This window comes from Astyanax mexicanus, chromosome 3 (genome assembly GCF_023375975.1).
Source record: "Astyanax mexicanus isolate ESR-SI-001 chromosome 3, AstMex3_surface, whole genome shotgun sequence".
Lineage (NCBI taxonomy): Eukaryota > Metazoa > Chordata > Actinopteri > Characiformes > Acestrorhamphidae > Astyanax > Astyanax mexicanus.
Genome location: NC_064410.1, coordinates 30,058,769 through 30,083,909, shown reverse-complemented (window position 1 = coordinate 30,083,909; position 25,141 = coordinate 30,058,769). Strand labels below are relative to the sequence as shown.

The 25,141-nt window shown below is 35.9% G+C and overlaps 1 protein-coding gene across 1 annotated transcript; it reads left to right on the top strand.

Moving 5' to 3' along the window:
- Positions 1-2,047: 2,047 nt before the first annotated feature.
- vamp1a (vesicle associated membrane protein 1a) lies at positions 2,048-24,385 on the top strand. Its single transcript, XM_007258255.4, has 6 exons — positions 2,048-2,331; positions 2,535-2,578; positions 4,146-4,278; positions 4,663-4,821; positions 14,101-14,152; positions 22,531-24,385. Coding segments are annotated over exons 2-6 (363 nt in total). The 5' UTR covers positions 2,048-2,331; positions 2,535-2,576; the 3' UTR covers positions 22,548-24,385.
- Positions 24,386-25,141: the final 756 nt, after the last annotated feature.

Genomic DNA, 25,141 nt, shown 5'->3' with positions numbered 1-25,141 from the left:
TCAGAGCGAACATTTTACAGGTAAGTTAAATGTTACGTTTTCTGTGTTACTATTTCCAAAAATAAATGAATATTATTTGTTATATTACATAGAACATACAGATATTACATAGAATATACAGAATTTCAGATATATTCAGATATTGACAGTTTGTTTCTAAATGTAGGTTCAAGATACTTAGCTACATAGCTAGCTAGTTTATGAAAATATTTGCCTAGTATGGTTGGCATTAGCTGAAAATCTAACTAGCTGCTTACCCTTTTCTTTTATGTTTATGGGAGTAACAGTTATTTGTGCAGAGTTGGGTTATTTAAACAATGTTAATACTTCTTTTAATTAAGTGTTATTTCTTAACCAATGTTTGTTGTTTATAATACATTTATTCAAAGCAAAAAATGTGTTTGTTTTATATATTGAATATCTATAGTTTTATAAGTATGACTACGTTCTGGAAATGTTTACTTATTACAGCATGGAATCCAATCAGAACCAGTTCAGTTTGCCCAATAATGTCCTTCTCTAGTACACCAGTGTAAAATCCATACAGGCCCAACATTCTGTCCACTTTAATTCCACACTTACACCCATATGTGCCTATAGTGGACCCATATGCAACACATTTGGGCTCCAAACGAAGGGCCCATATAAACCATACAAATGCTACCCATTAGGGTCCCACACTGTATACATCTTAAACCCATCATGGGCTGCTGCTCAAGGGGCCCGCATGGAGACTGAGGACAAAATGTGTTGGGTCCAAAATAAGTAACCTTGTTGGGGCCCGTCATAAACCCACATGGGGCCCATATAAATTTGCTGGATGGGTTGCTAACTTTAAGCAAGCCTTTTTTTTTTAGCTAAGCTAGCTAATATCCTTCAAGCATTAAACAGACAGTCTGTGTCTGTAAGGATATAACTTAGTAACTGATGCCAAGTGTGAAATGTTGTGTTAAAGGTTTATTTCCTTAAGTTGATTTATTTTATGGATTATGTATTAATGAACTTCAGCTTGTTGGTTATTGCTATCCTGCTGCTATTATGTGGTACTGCTCCGTTGCTACATAGCTAAAGCTACACTGAAACGCTGGAGCATTGTTACCAAAATAAACTTGTATTTGTACATGAACTTATAATATATTTAGGTATCTGGCAACATGTAATTGCATTACTGAATACAGGGTTGTGTGTGAGGGCTTAGTTAGGTTAGCTATACTGTTAGCTCCATTTGGTGAAGCTCATATTTTTATAAAGTTGTTTTTTCTTTCATAGTTTTCATTTTGTATATTTGTAGTTTTATACATTTTGTATTTATTAGAATTTTCTTTTATTTAACCTTGTTATATTAATCAAATAATATATAATACTATCCATTTGTCTATTGGGAACAGTAGGTGTGTGTCATATCGTATCTACGTAATAAAACCGCCCTGAATAGCCTAAAATATCTTGACATTTTTAGGGCCAAGTGCGCCCTTAAGATTTATGCTGTTTTAAATGCTGTTTTGAATGAACACTGTTCTCATTTCCCATAAATTATTTACCTGAGACATATTCTATCTGTCTTGTATTATTGATTTTGCTTTAATCCTGTTTATATGGAGTGTATTATTATAGTATCATGACAAATTGGATCATTATATTCAGTTACAATCTGGTAAGAATCTTAGTTAGGGGTGTGCCATTTCATATAATATTTGATAATATCCCCAAATAGTTAGTGTATTCTTAAAAAAAAAAGTATATATATATATATATATATATATATATATATATATATATATATATATATATTAATATTGTTTATATTATTATTAATAATAATAATAATAATAATAATGGAAAAATATAAAGAAATAAAAGATTAATTCAGTTAATTCCTGTTTAAAGATGTGATGTTAACCCAAATCTTGTATAGAGTTAGTGGCGCAGTGCTCTGTCCCGCCAACTGCAGAGAAAGCACACAGCTACTGCTACTGCACCAGAGAGAGAGAGAGAGAGAGAGAGAGAGAGAGAGAGAGAGAGAGAGAGAGAGAGAGAGAGAGAGAAATTGTGGATGCTTTCTCTCCTCCCCCCGCTTGTCCTTCGTGCGTAGTTTTTGTTGGTGGTTATTTTCTGTGCTCAGTGAGAACAGGCGCTTTTCTCTATGGGGGGATTCTGAGATTCACAGAGAGCCGCGGTACTTTTCCTCCTGGACTTTCTCCTCCTCCTCCTCTTCTCCTGATATCGCGGAGTGCTTATCTGACTGAAGCTCAGCCTGAACATCTCTGAGCTCTGTGAGGAGAAGCGGAGAGACAGATCTGCAGCTCCAGAGCCGCTCTTCCGTCTGTTTGGGTAATGCAGCACTTTTTAACACCCATCAGAGCTTCCTGAGGACCGACCACCGCTTATTTTTTCATATTTAACCACACATTTAACCACTCCCTGCGCTTCTACTTCTTCTTACTTCTTTTATAGGATTCATTAATCCCTCACTGGAATATTACTCTCTCTCTCTCTCTCTCTCTCTCTCTCTCTCTCTCTCTCTCTCTCTGTAGGCTGTCCCGTCCCTCCATCCTTCTAATCACCTGCCCGTCGAGATGTAAGTATGCGGAATTATTTAATATCTCAACCAAACACAAAACTGACACTTTTATGGATGGTCCAATTACGAAATTAAGTTAAAAATTAATGAATTAAAAGAGTTTTCTGTCAGATCATTAGTTTATTCTGTAATATTTAGCCTATGTTTTACTAGCTTTAAAGTGTAAATAAATCTTTAGTCTTGTTCTATTTCCTTATGTTTTCAGTCTGAACAGATGTTCTGAAAGCAGTATCGTGCTTTTTAGCCCTTTTTTGCCATTTCTTAGCCCAAACCGCGCGCTGTCGACGTTTCATTTCATTAGTCAGAGCAAATCCGCAGTTTATGCGCTGAATTAGATTATTGTTCTCAGCTGAAAGCCCCAGAGAACAATGTTCCTCAGCGTTAATCAACTGCTGTATTAAGCAGGTGCTGATTTCCTAAAAGAATATGTGCTTTTTGTGTTTCATTTGAAAGCTTATATCCCAATAAATTGGGACGTCGTGACAAAACCTAATGTTTTGGTGCCCATCACGTTGTCTCAACGTTGAAACGTTGCACTTTGTTCTAATTAAATATATATGTTGTGTTTTTCTGTCAGATATGTGTAGATAATGTTTGGAAAGTTGTAGTCTTATGACCAAAGGTAATGTTACCTAATGATAAGGTTTCACTAACATTGTAAAAACGTTGTAGAGAAAACAGAACAGCACAACCTTTACACAACGTTCTAGCAACATACGAAAGAAGGCAATGTTGTGACTTTGTTCTCATGAAATTTATAGTGTGATCTTTTGTAAGATAATGGATAGTAAAACATGTTGAAAGTTTGCCAAAAGGTGATGAGGTTTCACTAACATTGTGACAACCTTGTAGAGAAAACAGAACAGCCCAACCGTTTTACATCATTGTGAAGACAATGCTGTGACAGTGCTGAAATGTGCTTTGTTCTCCTGAGATTTATGATGTGATCTATAGTAGGGTAATGGATAATGAAACAGGTTCAGAATTTTGGAAAGTTGTTAAAATGCTAATCTTATGAAGAAAAGGCAGTTTAATAGTAAGATTAAAAAGAAAACAGAAATAGTGCAGCATTTTCACAATGTTTTAGCAATTGTGTAAGAAATCAGACAAAGTATTTGGACAATGTTGTGTTTTTGTTGGGATAGGGGTTCCTACTCTGATGATGTTGTAAATAAGTCTATTGACTGTAGACCTGCAGTGCAATAAACAGACAGCCTACTCAGAACAGTCACACACTTTCTGTAGGCTAAATTGTAGTTTTGCCCTTAGTAATTGTTTCTGGAGACCTACTAATAGTAAATTAAGGATTAAAGTTACCTGGCTCAAATAAAAGAATCAAGAGTCATGAAGAGTGAATATCCACATTTTATTACACTTTTTCTGTTGGAGACATTATGTTTTTTTCCTGCTTTATACAGTCGTATTGTGTGAACATTACAGTGTGTCCACATTTATATGCAAGCAATATACACATTTAAATAACTTAACTCTAGTTACCTCCTTTTCCAAGTGTTTTTCAGTACAGTTGTTTGTTGTAATCTTTACCCCTGATTCTTCTGCGCAGGTCAGCTCCTGCTTCGGATGCTGCTAGCCCAGGTGCCCCCGGGGCTCCAGAGGGTGAGGGGGGACCACCCGGTGCCGCCCCAAACCTCACCAGCAATCGTCGCCTCCAACAAACACAAGCCCAAGTAGATGAGGTAAGAATGACATTCAAATAAAGAATAAACAAGACTGATTGTTAATAATTTGCCCAGTCACCAACAGTTACCAATTTGATTCAGTATTAATTTAATTGAGATTGGTAAGTAGATCCATACATTTAAACAGTCATTGTCTTGAAAGCTGCTAGTGTTAGTCAGCAGACTGTGACTCATAAAAAGTAATCAATAGGATGACATCATCAACACAAAGGAAATACATTTATCAGCATCCAGATTGAAGTATTTATGGCAGCATAGAAACCGGCAGCACTGGCATAATCAACAATGTAGTGCATTAAGGTTATTGTTGAGACTAACACTGAATATAAATGAATACAAATGATATATAGTACTAATTCTACCTCGAATGAACCCGTCTAGGTGGTGGATATCATGCGTGTGAATGTGGACAAGGTTCTGGAGAGGGATCAGAAGCTGTCGGAGCTGGACGACCGAGCTGATGCGTTGCAGGCTGGAGCCTCGCAGTTCGAGAGCAGTGCAGCCAAGCTGAAGAACAAGTACTGGTGGAAGAACTGCAAGGTGGGTCCTGTAAAATATAGTGCATTGTCTTTGAAGGTGTCAAGCTGTGGTGACAAAACTAGGTGTCAAACAAGGTGTCAAGACTACCTAACAAGAATGGTGCCTGTAGAACTGGTAATGCCAGCTTAAAGCATGAGATAAATGAATGTGCCCAAGTTGTTTTTTTAGAGGGATATCTTCAAAAACAGTTTCAGTGGATATTTCTGTAATTATTTTTTTGGAAAATGAGACTTGACCATGAAAAATCTTTTTTTTTATGTTTAAAAAAACTCAATATAGTGTAAATGTTCCAGTAAGCAACCTTAGATGGGTACAGTATTATCTAAACGTTTGGTAAAGGTTTTTTAAATCTGTATAAGATATTTATATTCGTACATCTCCTTTTCAAACATGGTTCCATAAGGAAAACAGGGGAGGTAATGAAAGTGTTATACAGTCCTGTGATGATAACAATATTATCGAATTATCATGCAAATTATATGGACACTCCAATATATTTTCCCAGTATTTTTTTTCATAATAAATAGAGCCCATTAACAAGACTTACAAATACTTCAGCTTTTCTTCAAAACATGGGTTTTATTTTATTTCAGCTTATTCCTTTTTAATTATTCCTAATTAGTAAATAATTAAATAAACAATTATACTTTAAAATTGACTGATTTAATTATTTTGCTATTACATGTCATTATATCATATCATTATATGCCATTAAATGATCTTAAATTGACAATAATATTGTGTGTCACAATCTGGGACAAAATATTGTCAATACAAAAATAGTTATCATGACAGGCCTGGTAATAGGAATTGGATTCAAATTTTATCAACATTTGCATCAACAACAACTGTTTCATAAACAGTTGACCAATAGAAGGATAGCCATAGGAATAGGCAACGTAGGAGATAGCAAAGGAACTGGCTAAAACTGGTTTGAGAATTTGATTACCTGGATCTCAAGAGGGTACTTCTTTCACTTAAAAAAAAGCCAAGAACCTTCTTGAACTGGCCTGCAATTACTTCTCCTTTTGCGGCTGTGTCATCGAGTTCTTTCATTAGCAGTAGAAAAGGCTTTGCTGCTGGGGCTGTGCGGGGCTTTGCTGACTCAGTGTTGATGCTGTAGCGTTTCTCATTTTAAAATAACCTGAATGCAGTTCGGACTATAAATCACTAGGCCAGCAGAAGTGTCACAGATATAGCATTGCTGTCATATAAAAAAGCTTGTAATTGCAACTCTTTTCTGTCGTTTTTTGCTGCTATTTGTATGAATGTTTTATGACAGAGATTGATAGAAATAGTCCATAATCACTTGGAAATGTTACATTTAAGGATTAAATATGTCATTGGAGTGTACTTGGAATGCATTTCTGTGGAGTAGTAGTTTTTAACTGATTAGCTACATTGCTTTAATGAAAACCGTTTTAGTTGATTTATTATTACATACGTATATCATTGAATTTAGCAGACACTCATATCCAGAGTCACTAATAAAGTACTTACTGTATTTGTCCACTCAAAAACATAATCTATAACCAATGTGAACAGACTAGTGACTAAAGGTAACTATAAGTTTAGATACTACCAAATATAGTACAACAGTCAGTATGGATTTCTGTATACAAAAGCTATATAAAGCTTAACAGCTAGATACAATCACTGTAAGACATAACTTAAGTGCAACTAAGTCTCAAGCTTTAATAGGTCCAAGATTGATGCTAAATTTAGTGATCTTCAAAGTGATCTTAAATGAGATCTTGAGTCAGTGTTTGAAAATGGCGAATGACTCAGCCCTAAAATGACGTTGAACTGAACAAGTTCCTGGATGGCCTCCAAATGAAGAAATGGCTGATGTCTCTGGATGCTGTAGAGGAGAACCTTGCACGACCCAGTAAGGTTTGCAACCTGAGGCAAAAATGATGTCCAAAACTATGCCTAGGCTTTATTTTACTACTGCTGGTGGAATGACCAGTATTTCCAGTGATAAATAACTAATGTACTTATATGAGTACATGACTTAGTTTTCAAAAAGTGAAAAAGAAAAAATGAGTTGAGTTACATTAGCATAGCAGTTTTAGAAAAATAAATGATAGCACCATAAAAAAGAGTGTAGAGTGAAAACAGAGGAGGACCAAAGCCTTGTTATGAGCCCCTCATAACGGTGGTGTTGTGTCAAATTCAGCACCCCTGCCATGAGAAGGACCCTCTCTAGGGAGCATGCACACACCATCTTCTTGATAAAAGCTAATGTTAATTGTAATGCGCTTTAATTTACTTAGAAAAAGTAGTGTCAAGATTATCTCAGTCATAGTGCATTTATAGTGACATAGCGCACACTCCTGAGAGTAGGTGATTTTTCTGGTGGTGGTGCCGATTTTGGCACAACACTGTCATGATTGTTTAAAGAAACATTGCATCACTGACATCACCTTGTTCCGTGTTTGGGCATGGATAGCGCTCACACTGCATGTGTACCGTGCTCAAGTCCAAGTGAACTGTGCTCTGGCCCACCTATTTAAGCGGTGGGTTCGGAGTGATCACACTAGTCAAACGTGCCATACATCATCAGTGAAAAGAGGCAAGAAACAAGTCAGAAAAATAGGAGTAAAAGGAAGCTGTCTGGTGAAAAGAGTGGATCTTGTTGATCTTCTTTTCACAGAAGGTGAGAGAATCTTCCAGCCAAAGTCCAGGGGTGGTTGGGGAGCAGGAGAGCTGGGGAAAGGGGAAATGATGAATAGCTTCCATGGATCATATTTTGACGCGTACAGTGTCACTTTTTAGAAGGATGATTTGGTAGATGTTGCTTATATTGAAAAATTAGAGAGAGATCGGTTTGAGTAAAGGTCTTGGTCTGTGATCTTCTCCTTTTTTCAGTAGCCAGTAGTTTTCAGTAGTAGTAGTAGTTTTCTATTTGCAGTGTTCAGACTGCAGACAAATCTTTGGTGCCACTTTTGGAGCTCTGCACTTCCATCACTCTGGATTTGATTAGGTTTTTGTTTGTTGTGCTGCGAGTGACGCAAAAGACAAATTGAAATCAAATTTGCGTATCCAGAACATCCAGACTGAGACACATCTGTCTAAATCCAATTGTAATTTGTTAGAAATTCGGTTTTCAGGAACCAGGTGTCCGATTCAGGAGTCAGGAGACGGCTTCAGAGTTGACTTGAGTTTATTGACACACACAGAGAGTATGAGTACAGCTCAGTCGATCAGAACCAATCTAACTAGGGATATTTTGAGGGGACATTATATACATTGGATCCTGATTGGAAAACTGCAGGGTGGTCACTTTAATGGGGGGTTTCAAATTAGCATATAAACGATGAGGGTCCCTGCAGAGACAAGTGGTCAATTAACAGTCTGGGTCCCTGCAGATGAATGGTCAGAGATAGTGGAGGATTGACACCTCAAGTTTTATAGCAGACATGATGGAGCCACAATTGTGGGAATAGGAGAGGGTGAAAGAGTTGAAGTATAATTTGTTTTGGGCAGAATTCTATTAAATTTGTATTTTGAACCACCTCCAAATATAAAAATCTGATTTCATGTGGTTTCTGGCTGTCCAAACTATTACAAATCAATCTGGATACAATCTAAATATTCCAAAAATAGCCTTAGTTTTGATTGCTCTGCAGAACATCTGTCTTGGGGCAGGAAAATTCTAGTAGTAGGGCATGAAGTGTAGGTTGCAGCAAGTGGTGAATGTAGAGAAGGAGGTCTGTGTAAGAAAAGCAGGGAGAAAGAGTGTGGATGAATAAATGTGATGAGAGATGTGATCAAACAATTATAGCACTGAAAGCAACTGCAGTTTATTTAAAGTTTTAAAAAGGTTGAAGTGGGCAATGAGAATAAGTGAGGTCTCCTGCAGACTGGCAGTTCGACAGATTTCCAGTTACCATGGTCTGAAATTGTGTTGAGCAAGTAGGAGAGATAAAGTTACTGGTACTGGGGTTTCTGCGTCTGCGACTTTGAGGGCTGTAAGCTAGCTGTGTAAACAGGCATTGAAAAGCACATGATGAGAGCAAAGAATGCAAGAGTCCAGTAGGTGTCTGAAATAGATTGGGCAATTATCTAGCTTTGAGCTAACCCAAAACTACATTTAAACTCACATGTATTTCACATGTAAATGTCATAAACTATTCAGAATATCAGGTCCAGATATGATCCAGAGCTTATCCATTTACACGTGTAGATTACAGCCAGAGATTTTCTTTCAGGCACGTTTTCACAACAAGAAATGTTCTGCATGTGTGGCACAGGATTTGCCATGATCCTACGTAAATTCTTCAAAAAAGTACATTTTCTGTATTTATCCTTGAGTTTCCTCAGACATTACCCATACTTTGTATTAGGGGCAGTCAGGATAAAGTCTGGGTAATTTCTGGGTTACTGTGTGTGTGTGTGTGATATTGGCTCATGGTTTATTAAGAAATTCCTTTTTTTGTTAAAAGGAAAAAATAATACAAATTACACGAATTACCTTTAAACAGGGTTTCTCAGTCCAGTCAGATGGAACTGTAAATTAGCATATTCTATTTTGTCTTCAAGATAAAAAAATTGAAGCATCTATGGGTCCCTGAGGGCTGGTTATGAACCAATAATCTAAATCTAGATTTAAACCTGATGCAAGGTTTACCAAGGTTTCTTTCTCCAAGTAGGAGGGACATCCTGTGTACTAATTTCTAATGTTAACCATTTTTTGAAAGTATGAATTATGTAGCTAGTAAAGATACAAGTGTTGATAGAACTAAATATCAAATACACATACACAAAGAATCTGTACACTTTTTTGATAATGATTCAGTGATAATGATTCAAGTGCAGCCGTGAAGGTAGCTGCAAAGCTTGCAGTGTTGTATCACTGGTATTTTTGGTACCTACCTGCCAAGCCTGCGCTATTACAGTTACTATATAGTATGTACCTTATAGAATTATTGTATAGTACACAATTGGGACACAGCCCTTTTATTTTCTGTAATATAAAAAATATTTTCTGCTTCTGTGTTAGATAAATGGGTAGACTGGCAGATATGGTGGTAATAAAGTGATAAAATCTAATATTATTACCCAATATGTCTGTAAGTAAAGAAATATTCAGTATAAATATAATATATTATACATATAAGGATACAGTTCTAGACTCATGCACAGGTATGGTTTAACTATATACTGTAGCTAATGAGCATAGTTCCCTAAGTAAAGGAACATTATTTCAATGCTCAAATGCAAACCTCTGCTTCTTATACTGAATGATTCCTGCTCTCTTAGACATGGCGGCCATCTTGTGTGAGTCAGTAATGATGGTGTATTTGGCCCAGCTCCATTCTGTCGGCCTCACTTTACATATTACATTTTTATCCCTTCATCCAGCTCTGTCAATCCATCCCTCAGTATAAATTTATAACTCCCCCACCCCTCTCTCTTCTCTCTTTCCTTCCTCCTCTCTTGTTCCCACCCCCACTGCCTTTTAGCCCAGATGGCTGAACAATCTCTCATCCAATCATGTACCAGGACGGTGGTGGTGGGGGCACTTCTAGCCTCAATCTGGATTACAGCACGACTGGATTAAAACCCAGCTGTGCCTCATGATGTAACCGCCACTAATAATAATCCCTCCCCTCTTTTGCTCTCTCTCTCTCTCTCTCCTCTTGTCTCTTGTTCGTGCACACTGTACCTCTCCTTTTTCCTCTTGTTCCCTTTTTTATCCCCTTTCCTCCCACTCTTTTCACCGTGTCAGTGTTTAAAATTAAAAGTACTTTACACTCAGTGATTAGACCCAGCAGGTCCTTAAAAATCTCAATTGAATCCTTCTTATTTAATTCTTTTATCTTGCCATGCACAGAAAAATGTATAACTAAATCTTATTTGAAAAAAGAAATTCATGTCACTAGGACTGTCTTGATAATTACATCGATTTATCATAAAATACATGGATACATATATAACAGTGAACAATATTTTAGCCAGTCATGCAAAGACCAATGCTTTAATAACTCCATACACACAGTGTGGACTGCAGCAGGGGAAGAACAAACTATATATTTCCCAAAGTATTTTTCATTAAACATTTGTCTTAAAAAAGGATAGAATTTATTTGTTATGCTGTTCCGGTATTATTATGTCAGTGGCATTAATACAAAGTCTTAAATTGAAAATAATACCGTTTATCATGGTAATTTCTGGAACGATATATTGTTACCAAAAAATTGCTATCATGAGTTTGGTGCACTGCCACCGTTGCACGCTTGAGCAAAGCCCCAAATGTGTGTGTGTGTGTGTGTTCACTTCTATAATGTGTTAAAGGTGAAGGCCAAATTTTATCTGTGTCCAGCACAGGTATGGTTTATATGGTAGAGTAGTCTTCTCTTGTCTAGTACTATCAATAAAATAGTCATATTATCTTAGACAGAATAGGAGCTTTTAAACATGAGTCTAGAGGGGATAGATGGGTATAAAGCAGTACGCTGTGGAACAGAACAGAGTTCTCTGTAATGATGGTGCTCCATTCAATACTTTTTGGAAAAAGACTTCTCTGGAAGATAGAAGCATTTGCAAAAAGCAGGATCAGTTTAAAAACCCTTGAGGAAGGAAGCAATGATTTTTGCAGGTGCTCCAATACTTTTGTCCATATAGTGTATCTTGTATCTTTGTTTTTTTCCTTTAAGTCAGGCAAATAGTACCTTAATAAAAGGTACTTTATTCTGCAAAAGGAAAACTGTTTTAATAATAGTTCTAATAGGCCAACTGTAAAATGCAACTCTGCCCCCTTTTGGCCAATCTTTTGTGAATGTATAACACAATGCAAGCTAGACAAAAGAACAGACAGCCTTATTCACTAATCATATCTATTGCACATCCTTTTTATACAATTATGTTATGTTGTTTTTATTTTTATATATATAATTTAGAATATAATTATTCTGAATACATAGTGTTTCATGTTCTAATTAAAGAATTAGAGATGCTGGATATAAGATTTATTGTTTTGATTTGTTGAACAAAGAAGCAAAGTTCTGAAGTGCTGGTTGCTTTAATGAAATTACTAACTATAATTAATACTTATTGATACTTATTATTTTCAAATTATTTTCAGTTTTTAATATTGTTTTATGAATATTGAATAAAAAGTAAACAAGCCTGCATAACATACATTTAGCATACAGTACTGAGAAAGTAGATGTTATGCAGTGTATAATGTAAATAAATATGTATATCATATATATATAAATAATATATACTGTATTTCATATCCAAACTTAATAACCTTGTTTAAAAATAAAAAAGGTCTTATTAAGTTTTATTTATGAACCCAAAAACTAATTCTGTAAAACTGGAACATAGAAAAGGAAAACATATCTTTACCATTTACATATATTTTGGACCAATTTTGTTGGTCTGTTCTAATCATTTTTTGGAATGGTGTAATAGAGAACCAAAACAAAACAATCAATATTAATACACACTCTCTTATACGTTTTTAGATATTTACTAAAGAAGGTCCACATAATAGACTCTGTATTTATATTTGTAGATTTTAGATTAGCATAGAAGCTTCTTTAAAATCAATGGGCAGCATCAGGCTGAGAAGATACCCTGCTGTGATTTACTTGTATTATGCTGATGCTGTAATGAATGAAGTTTCAGTCAATGACTCAGTCCTTCCCCTGCTCCCAAGGGTCTACTGAAGTGATGCCGTAAATCGTGATGGGGTTCTTGGAACCATAGTGCGAAGCTTAAAGTTGATTAGTAAAGGAGAAAGAATAAGTGGCCACTAAAGCACTTCAAAATACAGTAATTGAGCTCTTTATTGGTAACATTTGCTCACCTACACAATTATAAAATTTTGCAGTCAAACGATTGTGTGGCAGCAATTCATAAAACACAGACATGATTCAGCAGCTTTATATAATATTCCCACTAAACATCAGAATTGGGATGTAATATCAGAGGTTTTGATTATGATGTTTGGTTTCATACCATATGACTGGTTTGAGCATTTGTAGAACTGATCTCTGAGATGTAACACAGCACAGCAACAGTCTCTGAAGTTAACTCAGAATTGTGTAGTTTAGAAAATACCTCCAGTGAGTGACAGTCCTGCAGAAGCCGTCTCAGAAACCACGACACACTGAAGCTTGAAGCTACAAGTCAGTCAGTCAAGAACAGAAAGCTGAGGCTGCAGTTAAGCTCACCAAAACTGGACAGTTCAGGACAGTTCTGGTCTGATGAATCTCAGTATCTGCTGAGGCTTATAGATGCTAGGGTCTAAATTTGGCACAAACAGCCTGATTTAATGGACCCAACCTGCTTGTGTCAACAGTCCAGACTAGAGGAGGTGCTGTAATAGTCTGAGGCATGTGTTTCTTTTTGGCACACATTGGGATAGTTAATACCAATCCATCATCACTTGATTACCAAAGCTATTCAAGTATCGATGTTGATAACGGACACAATTTTGTCAACTTCAGTCAAGTCACTAGAATGTACAGTTCTAGAAAAAATTTAAAGACCCTCTTCAGTTTCTGAATCAGTTTCTCTGATTTTGCTATTTATATGTTTATGTTTGAGTAAAATGAACAGTGTTGTTTTGTTCTATAAACTACGGACAACATTTCTCCCAAATTCCAAATATAATTATTGCTATTTAGAGCATTTATTTTCAGCAAATGAGAAATGGCTGAAATAACAAAAATGGAAGAATGCAGAGCATTTAAACCTCAAAATAATACAAAGAAAGAGTTCAGTGAATTAACCCTGTTTTTTGACCACATTTTTCATGCATCTTGGTGTTTTCTCCTCCACCAGTCTTACACGCTGCTTTTGGATAACTTTATGCTACTCCTGGAGCAAAAAATCATGCAGTTCAGTTTGGTTTGATGGCTTTTTATTATCATCTACCTCTTGATTATATTTCAGAGGTTTTCAATTTGGTAAAATCAAAGAAACTCATAATTAAAAAAAAAATTGGTCTCTTAATTTTGTCCAGAGCTGTATATACAAATGTCGATATGTATACATGCCCATGTATATAGAACTTTACACCATCTAACACATGGGTTTGTGCTTGGAATGTCGCACTTAAGAAGTCAGCAGATACTTTAGTGTAACCTTTGTTCATCTGACCCTCACCTCAGCATAGTACGAGGTCTGACTCGCCATGACACTCCAGAGTTACTGGGGTTCCTAAATGCTCAAAATAAATTGTGTATATGGAGCCATTTTTGTGTATGTATGTGAAAGTAAACAGATTGTATATTATGTCACTTTTTTTTCTTTCTTTAGATGATGATCATGATGGGGGTTATTGGAGTCATCCTGATGGGCATTGTTTTCAGTAAGTAAACTTCTTTACATTACAGTGAACGGATCTTGTCCTATTGTCCTATCATCTAGCCAGATGACAAATATATGGATATACAGTGGCATGCACGAAATTGGGCTACTTGGTAGTGGCTAACCCTTTGCATGATGCTTTTGATCCTTTTTTATTTTAAAATTGTTCAAAACAAAAATAATACAGTTATCTTGCTCAGAAAATGCTGATGAGAATGTGTTTTAAAATCTTTATCTTTAGGCCTTTTGTATATAAAGGGCTTTTTATAGTTTTGAGATAAGCCATTATTTTTATGTTATATTAGCTCGCTTTATCCACTTCATAACCACTTTTGTTTGTATTTGTGTTTGGGGTAATTTTCCTTTGGCCAAGTTTTAACCATCGGTTTACCAACTTAGAAAATCCTCACCCGTAGAGCATGTTGCTACCACCACCATGCTTAACAGGCCCTATGTAAAATAAAGTATTTGCCCCTAAACCTAATAATTGCAATCAAGCTTTTAGTGGAGTTTTATAACGTAAATTTGGGAGTTTAATCCACGCCTTTACTCCTCCCACTCTCCAACCTATATAAACCATCACTTCCTCTCTACCTGCGTGTCGAACAACCTTGCACCCACCTCCTCCCCTTCTTCCACCTTAATTAATTTCTCCCTTTCTCTTCTCGTATCTCTTTGTGTTGCGGGGGGCTTCAGCTTCACGCTTTTCCAGTGGAGTTCCATCTGAGTTCGCCCCTGTCGGGGAGGCGACAACAGGCCTATGCCTTGTCCTCCTAATGCATATTCCGTCTTTCCTGTACTTAAGATGAGACTTAGGTGAGATACTAAAATAAACTAATCTGACTCCATTTTATAAATACCAACTAGGTGAAAATAAATAGTTAAGAATTATCAGTAGCACACTTACTAAGAATTAGAATCTGTCTAAGCAAAACCAGGTCTGGGTAATTAGTTTAGTGATAGGAGATATGGGCATAAAAAGTACACAACACTCAAAATACTACATAGCATGTGAAACTAGTGCAGCGGTCCAGAACATATCCTAGCCAGTCTATACTAGCGGTTACAGAACATAACACTCAATCTTATCTGTTTCCCTCAGTAGTTAAGTGTGTGACATTACGCTCAGTGAAAGCTCACTATATAACTATGGAAGTCTAGAAACTTAAAGAAACTCAAAACACAGACCAATTAGGCCCTAAAGCAGGGGTGTCAAACTCATTTTGGCCGAGGGCCACATTGGCATTTTGGTTGTCCTCTGAGGGCCAGATGTAACTTATAAATATAAGAAAATGTAACCAGATGTAATATAAAATGAATGTAATTACTCCTTAATGTTAAATAACTCTCAATATATTATTTATTCAATCAAATATTACAGTTGCATGGGAAAAAATGTTTGCTTGTTGCTCTATTAACAAAAATTTGTCCTGTTATGAAGTCCAAAAACTCCATCAATCAAGAACCAAACTAGTCAAGTGAATAGAAATGACATAAAATACAAGTTATATTAACTTTGATCAAAACGCTTGATACTGAAATAAGGCTTAATAAATATAAAATCAAAAATTGTGAGCTGTTAAGAACATGTGACAGATTTAGCATTTCCTCAGATTTAGCAGTTCCTCATCCAACCACTAGTGGGAGCTGCAGCAGCAGCAGAAGCACAAGCCCGCAGTCTTTACTGAGTCAGAGCTACAGCCCAGCCACGGGCTACAGGGCTCAGCTGAGCCAGTCTGGAGCGTTTTTAAAATTTTAAAGTTCTTCTGTGTATGAAATAAAATAACCCCACTAACCGGATAATACAGCTCTCTACAGTTCATCTTTCAGCCCAAGCAGCTAACAGCAGCAGTTTAGAGCAGCCGTCACGGAGTCACTGCTCGGATTACATTATAAACAGGTCAGTTAGCGCGCTGCTAACCTCAGGATGTTTATAACTACGGAGTTAAGTGGACACACCACGGCAGCAAGGTTAGACTGTTGAAGGCTACTGAAGACTATTAAAGCAGGCAACGCAGCGTAAGCAAGAAAAACAAAAACCACACACACACACACACCAAAATACAAGTTAAGATAAAATATGAAAACGAACATAATAAAGCATAAATAATTCAATTGAATTGCGGGCCAGATGTATGCTTATTTTGTTAACCCGTGAGGGGCCGTATGAAACCGCGTCGCGGGCCGGATGTGGCCCGTGGGCCGGTACTTTGAGACCCCTGCCCTACTAAAAAAGATTCAACAAACAATTGCTACAGATTAACAGTTAACGGTTTATTGTGACCTAAATTGACATATGAAATAATATTCTTAAACAATCCACAAGACCAAGTCAGACAAGATAGCAGTTAAGAATATTGCATAGTATAGTTGAAACAGAATATTGTGATATATTTTAAGTAGTGGTTACATACAGAGTAGATATGTCTCCTGGTTACAGACAAATGTTGGCTACATGCAGAGCATGGAAGGTCTCTTAGTTACAGACAAACTCAGAGACTATCTATGTCTTTGTGCTTTCCTTAAATATCCAACCAGAACAATACACTTCATATTCACATGGAAATTACAATTTGGCACTATTTAACGACTATCACCACCATTGTTCATCGTGGCCTTTGACCATCACGGGGCAATCCTAAACCCATCAGGAGCAGGAAGGGGAGTGTCTCTTCAGAGTAAAGACATTTCTCCCAAAGTTCAGAAATGTTTAATTTAGGTTATTATTAACATTTCTGCACTGAGACCATTGTACTTCTTACACCGCACTGGACCATTAAAATGATACTAAACATGAACACTTTCACATTTCATATGAACAAGATACATTCCGGATCCACCATTTAAAAAGATTCTTCACCTCAGTAGACATCTTCAAGCAAGAGGTGTCAACTGCCCTTTGGCCAGTCGTCAGACTTAATTTCATTAACAATTTGAATAATGGTATTTTCAACACAATGTATAAGGTGAGAAGCGGAGATCTCCAAAGACAATTAGGGTACCCCATGGAATAGCCTTACACCCCCTTCTCTTTTCCTTCTCTTTCAGTGAAGGGCGTGGCTAAATACTAGCAAACTGATAACTGGCAATGCGTCTTTCACATCTCTGTGGAGGAATTTCGCTCCACTCTTCTTTGTAGAACTGACTTAATTCAGCTACATTAGAGGGTTTTTGAGCATGAATGTCCTGTTTAAGGTCATGGCACAACATCTCAGTCAAAATTTAGATATAGACTTTAGCTGATGTGCTTCTTATCATTGTCCTGCTGCAGAACCCAAGTACACTTGAGCTTAAAGTCACAAACTGATGGCCAGACATTCTCCTTCAGGAATTTCTGCTAGAGAACAGAATTTCTGGTCCCATCAATTACGGCAATTTGTCCAGGTCCTGCAGCAGCAAAGCAGCCACAGACATTGACACTACCGCCACCATGTTTAATGTTCAGTATGATGTTCTTTTTCTAAAAATATGTGTTAGCTTAATCCAGATGTAACAGAACACACAGCTTCCAAAAAGTTTCTACAGAATATTTTCCCAAAGTCCTGGGGATTATCAAGATGTTTATTGGCAAATGTGAGATGGGCTTTCTGTTCTTTTTGATGAGACCATTTTTACCCAGTCTCTTTCTTATTATTAAAACATTAACAGTGACCTCAAGTGAGGCAAGTGAGACCTGTAGGTCTTTAAATGTTGTTCTGTTTTTTGTAACCTTCTGGTTGAGTTGGCCATGCCCTTTTGGAGTAATTGTGGTAGGCCTGTCACTCCTGGGAAGGTTCACCACTGTTCCATGTTATCACTGTGGTTCGCTGTAGTCCCAAAGCAATAGAGATGACAGTGTAACCCCTTTCAGACTGACAGATATCAATTTTTTTTTTCTTATTTGTTGTTGAATTTCTTTAAATCGGGGCATAAAGTGCAGAGCCATAGAGAGAGAGAGTCGCGACAACGGAAGTTCAAAATCCTTGATGGTCACGTGATTCATGGAGATTTCAGATAGTTCCAGGAAGTTCTTGGTGGGCAATTTGAGCCCACAAACACAGAGACAGAATTGCGATTTTGGGGCACTAATAATAATATATAAATAATCCTCAATTAATTATCTATGTATAATGAAATAATATATATATATATATATATATATATATATATATATATATATATATATATATATATATATATATATATATACATACATACATACATACATACATACATATATATATATATATATTATTTCATTATACATAGATAATTCATTGAGGATTATTGTGACCATATATTGACTTATTTAAGGCTTATGTTATTCTGTGTGAATCCAATATTGTAATCCATAAGAGAGTTTTTATAGGCTAAATTTGTATGTTAATTAATATTAATTTCATGACACTGTGCAAATGCAGTCGCTACAAGTAAAATTTTAGGTTCAAAAGAAGATGGAGATGTTTTGGCTTGCATATATTTAGAGTTTACTGCAAAAATAATTTAATCAAAGGATACAAAGATCTGCAAATATTCTTAAGTCACCACCTGAATATTTCATGCAGAATTATTTGGATTAAGAAAGAGGAACCACATTATTTGCAACAGCTTTATTATTTTTACAACAAACATGAGATGATATATAACTTTAAAGACTGATATCAGAATATAGAGAGGCTACATACAGAAAAACAAAGTACAGAACACATGTAAATCAACTAAAGGAAAATAGTACATTGCACATGTAAATAAACCAAAGAATCAGCACAGATTACATAAAATGGGGTTTACTTGTGTAGTTCGGAAGAATGAACCCTGGGGAATACAAAAGCAGGAAGAGAATAAGAAAATTGAGACATGATTGCATTTAATACATGAATACAATTAAACATTTTGGAAACATTATCTACATTTTATTATTATTATTATTTAATATAAAATGAAGACAAGAAAGATGATTGTATTAAAGTTGTTATATTTTGTATTCATTATTTACTTATTTTATATTTATATAAAACAAACAATAACACACACTTATATTTATTGGGTTTGTTTTTGGCACACTATTACTAGTGCATCTCAGAAAACCTGAATATAATGAATTTTTTTCTATCATAGTTTAATAAAAAAAAAATCTGTCAAATTTTATAATCACTACATATAAAGAGACAAATCCCAAAACTGTTTTTGTTTTACTTTTCTAAAAGCTCATGAAAAAAACAGAAATAATAAATCCCTAAAATATTTAATTTAAAACTTAAAATATAAATTGTTAGATGTGTCACTGTAAGCATAATTAATACAAAAGATGACTGTTAATTAAACAATATTAAACATTTCTTTTGAGATGCACTACTATTAAACATAACTAATTATGCTATCTTAAATTACACATGCATTGGAAAGTGTTTTTCCCTACTGTTGACAAGCCTATATCCTTAATCAAACATATATAATAAAATAAATATTGGTCATATCACCTTAAATCATATCTCTGTTAAGTTAGTAGTTACTAAGACAAACAGTAAGATAGCTAGTTAGCGTTAGCTACCTGAGCAATAGGTAGCTATCATTTAGCTAAATTCTGCAGTACTACTTAGTACTTAGTTTCCACAGTAGTCTGTATTTAATAAGCATTTATCTCTTGTTAGTGTTTAAAGTTCTTTCTGAAATGAATAGAGTTAAGCTTTATTTACCTAGCTAGTTAGGTTAGCATGGTCTACCTGGATATATAAGATATTTATTTAGTTAGCTTAGCATGATCTATTTGGACATACAAGATATTTACAATATTTAGTTAGCTTAGCATGGTCTACCTGGATATATAAGATATTAAGATATTTAATTAATTAAGCATGGTATATCTGGATATATAGGATATTGATATATTAGATATTAAGATATGTACTTGGTTAGGTTAGCATGGTCTATCTGAATATATAATATATTGATATATTAGATATTTACTTAGTTAGGTCAGCATTGTCTATCTGGATATATAAGATATTAAGATATTTAGGAATTTACAACTAATAGGCTCTCAGTCATTAATGTTAAATGTCAGTAACTGTATTCGCGTTGTCCTGGCATAGATTTACTCCCCTAAATCTGCTTTTTAAGAGGGGGTTAATTCACTAAAATGCTTCAGTGCACATGTTAGTTTGATTCTGATGTCCTGATAAAACACAATCAGATTATTTAAGCGTACTAACCTGTAAAAGTGGACCACACATGGTGTATCCTGCTCCAGCTTCACTGTGCTGATAGTATTTGCTGCTAACTTCCGGGAACTATTGACAGGCTCCACGGTCCGCCATTGCTGTAAAAAAACTGGTCCATTGGAGTGAACGGAGTTGACGCAACTCTCTCTCTCTATGGCTCTGATAAAGTGTTGCTATTTGATGTTTTTTTTTATGTTTTATCCCGTTTCATGTTGTCAAACAGGTTCTATTTAATTGATTACTTGATTAAATCTATAGGTATACAGGTGCATGTTTATTTCTTTTATTGTTGATGATTATGGTTTACAGCTAATGGAAACCCAGAAGTTAGTATCTCAGGAAATTAGAATATTAGTTTCTGGACGGGACAGGGGGATACACAAGGATCATGTTTTTTGATTTTACAAGTGCCTTTAACACTATCAGGCCGCAGTTTCTGAGGGAACAGCTGGAGATGATAGGTGTGGATGCTATGTTAGTCACATGGATTTACAGCTATCTCACAGAGCGTCCGCAGTATGTCAGTTTGGGTGGTTGCAGGTCTGAGACGGTGGTAACCAACATTGGGGCTCCTCAGGGTACAGTATTGTCACCATTTCTCTTCACTCTTTACACTGCTGATTTTAAACATATGTCTGAACTTTGCCACATTCAGAAATATTCAGACGACACAGCTGTGGTGGCATGTATAAGAGCTGGGGATGAAAGAGAGTACAGAGATCTTGTTGCTGCCTTTACAGCCTGGAGTAGAAGAAAAGGTCTTCTCCTCAATGCACTGAAGACCAAGGAGATGATCGTGGATTTCCGGAGACTGAAACATTCCCATCAGCCTGTTATCATCGATGGACAGATCATTGAGAATGTTCAGTCATATAAGTATCTCGGAGTCCACCCGGACAACAAACTGGACTGGTCAGTGCAGACGAGTGCAGCATATAAAAAAGGACAGAGCAGGCTTTACTTCCTCAGGAAGCTTAAATCATTTGATGTGTGTAAAGAGTTTCTGCACACATTCTATCATTCGGTTGTGTCGAGTGCTGTCTTCTTTGGTGTTGCCTGCTGGGGAAGCAGCATTACTGTTAGGGACAGGAACAGACTGGATAAGCTTATAAGGAAGTGTGTGTCAGTAATGGGCGGGAAAGTGGACTCTGTGGGTCAGTTAGTGGAGAAGAGGATGAGGTGTTTAATGGAGGGTATCCTCAGTAATAGCAGTCACCCTCTGCATGGGATCCTGGCAGCTCAGAGGAGCAGGCGCAGTGATAGACTCCTCTCTCTCTGCTGTAGGACTGAGAGGTTCCGCAGGTCATTTGTTCCTGCTGGAATTAGACTACTTAACACCTGATGTGTGTACTTAATAAGCACCATTTAGCACTTTTTTTTTTTTTTTTGTACCTGGGTGTGGACTCTGTCGTGTATGTTTTTTGTGTGTTTTTGTTTTTTGTTGTTGTTATTTGTGTGCTGTTGGACAAATGAATTTCCCCATTGGGGATTAATAATCTATCTATCTATCTATCTATCTATCTATCTATCTATCTATTATATAAGAATAATTGGTACTTTTGGCAGTGTGGGCAGTTTGCCATGTCCTGCTGGAAAATGAAATTCGCATCTCCATAAAAAATGTTAGCAGAGAGAAGCATAAAGTGCTGTAAGATTTTAACACAGTGAATCAACACCAGCAGATGACATGCCTCTTCGAACCATCAGTGATCATCAGTAAATTTAGCATATTATTTGGAAATCAAGGGACCAGAGTAGAGGGCAGGAAGAGTGGAGAGGAACACAGTCCAAACTGCTTGAGGTCTAGTGTGAAGTTTCCACAATCAGTGATGCTTTGGAGAGACATGTCTGTCATCTGCTGGTGTTGATCCACTGTGTTTTATCAAGTCCAAAGTCAGCGCAGTGTTTTCCCACAAAATCTTACAGCACTTCATAATATATCACTTAAAGATATTACATTTTTTTGATGAACCTTTTCATTGAAATAGCGTACATAATTAAACAATGTGTGGGTTTCATAGAAGTGTGTAAAACGTACATGCAAATTAGTTTGTAAGCTGAAATCGATTAATATGAATGAATTGAAATATGATAATTAGTGTTGTAATTGTACTCAGTTAATTAAAGATTTTTTTTTATTATGTTTCTCACCTCGTCTCTCCTCATCTTTTCTCCACAGTGTATTTCTACTACTGACTTGGCCTCTCTGTAAACAAGGACGTGAGCTAATCTGCCAGGATGCAGATGCTTTGTGTGATTTCCACCATGCCTTGTCCTCACCTCCGCCCTTCTCCCAACTGATGCCTTTCATCCGAACCGCAGCACGTGTGTAGCCGTCAGCGCAGTGCCTCGTCCACTCGTCCTCTTCTCAACGCAGCCATATTCCTTCATACCTCTCTCTGAGAATGCTTCTCTTTCCCTGTGTCTGTCCTGTTGTGGGCTTCTCCCCTGCTGTTGTAGCTTTGATACTGAAATGTCTGTGTTTTTCATACTGCTTCAGGGGGCTAAAGTAAGCGATTCACGTGTGTATCGGTTGTCCTTATTTGACAACATAAAAAAAAATTACATTTATTATTCTAGATGATTCTATTCTATACATATAGAAAACAAAAATAAAACTCAACCAAACAACCTAATCCAAATTAGAATTCAGGATTCAGGTGATAGGTAGATAAATGGATTGGTAGAATGTTATGTGGATGTGTATGTGTGATCTAAAAATTGTAATACATTTTAAGTAATGAAAAATATGGACAATGGATAATATTAGTGACAGTTTTTAATTCTGTTCAAATGTTATAAACCAACAGACCAGTAAAACATTATTAAACTGAACTTAATTCCCTTTTTTCTTAGTTTTTCTTCCACACACTCTTATCTGTGTGGCCCAGTCCCACGTTCTGTTTCTAGCAGGATGCCTTTCACCATCGCTTCTTGAATTTCATGAATTTACACTGATGATGTGATACAATTCTTAAAGCATTGTTGAGTCTTAAAATGTCTGTCTCTAGCTCTCTATGGCTGGTTTATCTGTGTTGTGTGCTGGTATGGAGAGGTATGTTTGCAACTTGTTGGAAATGCAACATGAAAATGGGTTCATTGCTGAAGGATGATCATGAGCTATGCAAATCAAAAACTTTGAGATCAATGTAAAATGTTGAATGTACAAACATGATTCAGACTTTATACATTTATAAAAAAGATAAAAGATAATGACATAATTTCACATGAAAGGAGTAATTTGATTAGATGATTTTACATTTTTATTATTTTACAAACTGCTGTGCATTTGATACATCTTTAAAATATATCATGTATATCCTCTATACTGTATAAGATTATGGTAAAGTCCTCATAAATGCCAGATAGGGTCACATAATTACAGCAGAACGGTTGGGAAATGGTTGGGGAAAAAAAAATCTCATCTCAACCTGAAGTCTATGAAGTTTATGAAGTTGTAAAAAGCCATGTTAGCCACACTGACAAGCCATAACAGATTTGGACTCCCCAAGGATCCACTCTGTATTATCAGTAAATACTAGCTGGGTATAGTATTAACACATTCAATAAACCAAGGGAAAAAATCTAATCCTATCTATCAAATGATGTAAATTAAAAAGAAAATGATGTAAAACTAACTAGGAAGGCAACATATTGCTGTTTTACACGCAGTTTGTGTCATACTGTACGGTTTGATAAATAGCTTTAGTGAAAGGAAAAGTAAAACATATATGTTGAGTTGGGTAGTGCTTTCTGTAGTCAAAAGAATGTTTTTGCCCCTCCAGTATTTAAAGAAATTGTGATCAGAAAATACCCAAAACAAGCAGAACTGCACTACACCGCATCCAACTTTATTCAACACCCATCACTGCATTTATTCAGGAGGCTAATTCTATGCAGGCCAGTGAATGTAATTTTACTCAATACCAAAACATTTAGTGGCGAAGAGTCAGGGATTTTCTGTGGTGTGTTTGGAATTTAACAGCATGTCATTTGCCCATCTTGTGCTGATTCTAATAAAGTGATGAAAATGTCTTTGCCTGCTGTCTTTTTTCTGTAGCTACGCTGCGTGTCAAAAAAAAAGTCAGCACCTGGATAAGTAAAGTAAATGATGTGGGGTTGATGCTGCAGTTGGTCAGGTGTAGGTTCAGCAACAGTATGTCCCATATACAGGCTACAGGTGTAGGTGATACAAAACCTAGACAAACATAAAAAAACTAAAGTTTTTTTTTATATTTCCTATTACAGTTACAAATAAAACTTTACTCTATATAGTTCTTTTTTCTATTTACAGGTATGAGGACAATAATTTAAAGACTTTATATAACTCAGATGCAAAATTAAGACTGCTTTTGCAATATGAAAACATTAAGTTTACAGAATTTGTATTAAGTGTGTGATATCTCTATTTTCTGACAAAACAACTTTTCAAACACTCCACCAGCTAAAATCACATAACTGCACCTAAAAAATAGCACCTTCTCAGAGTTGGTGGTTCCAGTTGAAGCAGTGACAACACTATATTGCATTAATTTGATATTTTGTAGAAATATAATAACCACCACTGCTTTATTAGTATTATTCCCCTATCAAATGTGGTCCAACTGTATAATGATGCCCTGAGGCAACACATGAAAAACATGCTGTGTTAAGTAAGTGAATTAACAAAGAAATATATGGAATTAAATTTTTATTTTGCATATTTACCCACAACCATTTATATTGATACTTATTTAAAAGTACCCATTTTTTAAATTAGTTAATTTACTAATTGGTGATACTGAATACTG